Below are 4,396 nucleotides of genomic sequence, written 5' to 3'. Positions count from 1 at the left end.
CCCCCGGGAGCTTTCAGGCTCTGACTCCTCCTAGGCAAATTCCAGCTTCTCCTGGAATTTGCTGGGGTTTGATTCCTTTTGGGCTCCTCCTTTCCTAAAACTCTGTGCAAAAGCTTCATCTTTTTGCTGGGTGTTGGCATGGCTGCCCCAGCTCTCACCTCTCTGGGCACAGCAGAGATGGGTGGCTGGAAGCTCCTTTTGCCACCACCCATTCGGGCTGCAGCAGAGCAGCTGATGTTATCCCCACCCCGAAATGCTGTAGCTGAGATCCTTGCAGGTGATCCAGGCTGTGATGGTGGTGCTTGGCGAGGTGCTGTGGGTGGTGCTGGCAGGTGCTGCTGTGCAGATCCCGAGCTCCTGGCTCCACAGCTGAGCTGCTGCTCCATCCCACAGGCCTTCCTGAGACCCGAGCTGCTGGGGAAGGAGTTCACGCACCTTGAGTTCCCCCGCAGGATCCAGCCCAACGAGCTGGGGAAGAAGATGCTGTACAGAGACCAAAGCATGAGTGGCTGGGAACCCTGCGCTGAGCACCTGCAGCTCCAGCCCCTGCCCGCGGGGGCTGTGGTACCGGGTCCTGGTTGGGGCTGTGGTGCCGGGTCCTGATTGAGGCTGTGGTGCCGGGTCCTGATTGAGGCTGTGGTGCCGGGTCCTGATTGAGGCTGTGGTGCCGGGTCCTGATTGAGGCTGTGGTGCCGGGTCCTGATTGAGGCTGTGGTGCCGGGTCCTGATTGAGGCTGTGGTGCCGGGTCCTGATTGAGGCTGTGGTGCCGGGTCCTGATTGAGGCTGTGGTGCCGGGTCCTGATTGAGGCTGTGGTGCCGGGTCCTGATTGAGGCTGTGGTGCCGGGTCCTGATTGGGGCTGTGGTACCGGGTCCCCGGGGGACCTCGTCCCAGGCAGGGGAGCTAGCAGAAACCTTCACCCACTGACACATTCTCTCTGGCTTATTTGAACCAGGGCTTACAAAAAGATAGAAGAGGATGACTTGAAGTTTCCACTTGTCTACGGGGAAGGCAAAAAGGTGAAGTGCTGTGGCAGGAGCTGTGTGGGGTCACTTCCCACCTGCCCTTGCTGGGTTGGGGGTTTCCAGCCCCTTTTTCTTAGTGTTCTTGCTGCTCCAATGCTACGGATTCTCACCTGGGAATGGAGGTGGAGATGAAGTGGCTGAAACTTTTCCTCTGGTTTCTCTGTCCTCCAGGCACGGGCAATGGCCACGATTGGGGTCACACGGGGGCTGGGAGACCATGACCTCAAAGTGTTCAGCTCCAACATCCACATCAAACCTTTCCTGTCCTGCTTCCCAGAGGTGAGCCTGGCTGCCAGCTGCTCTGCACCCAGGGGTTCAGGATGACCAGACCCATGGTGTGGCCAGGGCAGGGTTCAGGGCAGTGCCAATGCTCACCTGGGCTCTCTCCAGAGCCTCCTCTGCCCCTCACCTCTTGCCCTGTTATTTACCAGGTCAGGGTCTACGACCTCACACAGTACGAGCACTGCCCTGATGATGTTCTGGTCTTGGGCACTGACGGGCTCTGGGATGTCACCAATGACAAGGAGGTGGCCAGTGTGGTGATGGAGGTGCTGACGAGCTATGAGCCCAATGACCCATGCAGGTGAGCTCTGTGTGGGCAGGGGGACGAGCATGTCCTGCCCTTGGACATCTCCCCTTGACCTTGCTCCTTGGTGCAGTGTCATGGCCATGTGTTCTTCTGGCCTCAGGGCTGGTGCTGTTGCCCTGCAGCATGCAGTGCTCTCCTGGGTGTGCATGTGCCTCTCTCCAAGGGGCCCTTTCCTGCACCTCTAGCTCCTCCAGCTTCTCCTTCCATGCTGGGGGCTGCAGGATGCTGCACCAGGGATGCTGCAGGACCTGGGGCCCCTGCTGAGTCACGCTGTGCTCTGTCCCCCAGGTACACCATGGTGGCCCAGGAGCTGGTGGTGCGGTCCCGGGGGGTGCTGAAGGAGCGGGGCTGGCGGCTGCCCAATGACAAGCTGGGCTCTGGTGATGACATCTCTGTCTTTGTGATCCCTTTGGGTGGCCCAGGCAACTACACATGATGCCTGCTGATCCCAGGGGTCACCTTGCCTGGACGGGGATGAACAGGACCCTGGTGCTGCCTTGGGGCCACCTCTTTCCTGAGCACTCATTTCCTGAGCCGACCACAAGAAATCTGGAGCCTGTCCTGTGTCCCTGCCCCAAGCATTCCCCTCCACCTGCTGCATCCCAGCTCCAGGTGGAGATGGACAGAGAACAGGGACTGGGATTGAGGCCATTTTCTTGGTTGCTGTGAAAGCCTGAAGGCTCCCTGGCTTCTTGGAGCTTTTCACCTTGCCCTGGGCCTGGGTGTGGCTGTTGGGCTGGGGGGGCACGTGTACCTGGAGAAGCCTGGACCTGCTGCAATCATCACCCCTTCCCCTGCACTGTGACACTTCCACTGGTGACACCAAAGCTGTTGTGGGGCTGTCTTTGTGCTCACCCTCTCCGGCCCCTCACACCTTTGTCCCAGCCACATACCTTGTCTCAGCCTCCAGTCTGGGAGGATGGGGCAGTGCTCGGTCCCTGCAGCGCACCGGGAGCCCCGGGAAGGAAGGAGCTCCTGCACTTGCACAGGCTGTGCCAGCTGTTCTGCCCCCACCTCTCTTCCTGCCTTGGATCACTGCTGTCTTTCTGGAGCCAATTATTTATTATTAACTGGAGAGCTGAGCTGGAAAATGTCTAAATCCTTTCTTGGTGTGGCCAATCAGTATGAATATGTGTCTATATTTTTGAGTGGTTCTAAGTTGGCAGCAGCTCTGCACAGAGCAGCCCTATTCAGCCAAGCTTAACAGCTTAAATGTGCTGCATGGATCTGCTTAGCTGAGGGCTGGAGACTCACAATAAAAGCAGCTTGGTTGTGACTGGGGCAGGGGGGAAAGACAATTCCCTCCTTTTTCTTAATAATCTCAAAGCTAGTGCTGAGCAGAGCTGTAGCAGCATTTGATCTCTGCACAGGGTCTTACATCACACACACCTCTGACCTGGAGGATGCATTTCCTAGAAGCTGCAGAGCATTGCATCCTCCTGGAACATGAGGGATGGTCCCATCCTGGCAACAGGGTGATGGGGATAGCTGGGCCATGGCCCCTCGTTTTGGAAAGGCTCTGGCACCACTCGTTTGTGTCCTGCTGTCACTAGGTGCAGCCAGCTCTTGTCAGGTGTCACCTTTGGTGAATGTTGTTCGCCTCTTGTAATCGGTGAGATGTAAATGAAGTGGGTGCACTTAATAGGAAGTGAAAGTTATCCAGCAAGATCTTAAACTTGACATTCTCTGTGCTGAAGGGAGCAGGGAGTGGTGCTGGGGCTGGGAGCCTGTCCTTGCGTAGCACTGTGTGTTTAAATAAAGGTTTTGCCACTTGCAATCCCACTTCAAAGTCTTTCCTGCATAGCTTCTGCAAAGAAGACTTACCTAAAAGCCAATTAGCTCTGATGAATTTATGTAGGCAGGCTTGGTAGCAAATAGGTCCAGGCAGAGCCATGGGAGCTACTGTGTTTCTGCCCTTGGCATTGGCCAGACCTCACAGATCATCCCTCCCTTGCCTACAGGGAGTGGGAACCACTGGGGGCTGGCTGGGGGGTCACAGCTCCTGGGGGCAGGGTGGGAGGGAGGGGCAGGAGTGCAGGACCTTGCTCTTGCAGCTTGGGCATCCCAGCAACAGCTGCCCCTGCCCCTAGGGCAAGCTGCCTGCTGGAAATGTCCCTTGTCTTCCTGTCTGCCAGCTGGTACCCCTGCTGCCCCTGATGCTTGCACACGTTTTCCCCACACCTCCAGCTCCCCCCACACTTGTTTGCACAGCCCTGTTCCCCTGGCCTGATGCCGTTAGTGCTGGTGGCTGAGAAGTAGCTCTGCTTTTCCAGGTCATTGCCTGGGAGCTGCTGGGTAAGGCAAGGAGGCAGAGGCTGCATTTAAAGCTTCCTCTGTGGTTCCCTTTTTTACTAAGGAAACATTTCCTTTGGAACCAGCTCCTGGCCTGGGGCTTGATAAACTAAGAAAAATTGTCTCCAAGCCCTTAAAATAGCAGCAGTTTCTGAGCCTGGGTCTGGGCCAGGACCCTGGGGCTGCCTTCCCCTGGCCGAGTGACAGGGACGCGGCCCCGCACCCCCTCCCGCAGCCCCTGGGGGGCAGGGGGGGCCGAGCCCTCTGAAGCCTCCACGCCGGAGTCATCTCGGAGCGGAGGGCTCAGGAGATCCTGGGGACCAGGCGTGTCCCTCGCACCCAAGCTGTCTGCATGGTGGGCAACGGGACCTTCCCCGGGGGTCGAGCGGCCGCCCGGGCAGCGCTGGGGGTGCCCGGGGGTGCGATGGGGTTCGGGTGGGGGTCCGATGGGGTTCGGGTGGGGGTGCGATGGGGTTCGGGTGGGAGTGCG

The 4,396-nt window shown here is 58.3% G+C and overlaps 1 protein-coding gene across 1 annotated transcript in view; it reads left to right on the top strand.

Annotated features, from left to right (window-relative positions):
- PPM1J (protein phosphatase, Mg2+/Mn2+ dependent, 1J) overlaps nt 1–2,050 on the top strand; it is an 11,235-nt gene extending 9,185 nt beyond the window's left edge. The window contains exons 6-10 of the mRNA XM_010002254.1: nt 394–511; nt 955–1,019; nt 1,197–1,304; nt 1,457–1,608; nt 1,903–2,050. Of these exons, the coding sequence (XP_010000556.1) occupies nt 394–511; nt 955–1,019; nt 1,197–1,304; nt 1,457–1,608; nt 1,903–2,050 (591 nt within the window). The remainder of the gene's footprint in view (nt 1–393; nt 512–954; nt 1,020–1,196; nt 1,305–1,456; nt 1,609–1,902) is intronic.
- Nucleotides 2,051–4,396: the final 2,346 nt, after the last annotated feature.

This window comes from Chaetura pelagica, unplaced genomic scaffold (genome assembly GCF_000747805.2).
Source record: "Chaetura pelagica isolate M959 unplaced genomic scaffold, ChaPel_1.0 scaffold181, whole genome shotgun sequence".
Classification (NCBI taxonomy): Eukaryota; Metazoa; Chordata; class Aves; order Apodiformes; family Apodidae; genus Chaetura; species Chaetura pelagica.
Note: the sequence above shows the minus strand (reverse complement) of the source record. Positions and strands in the feature narration are given on the sequence as shown.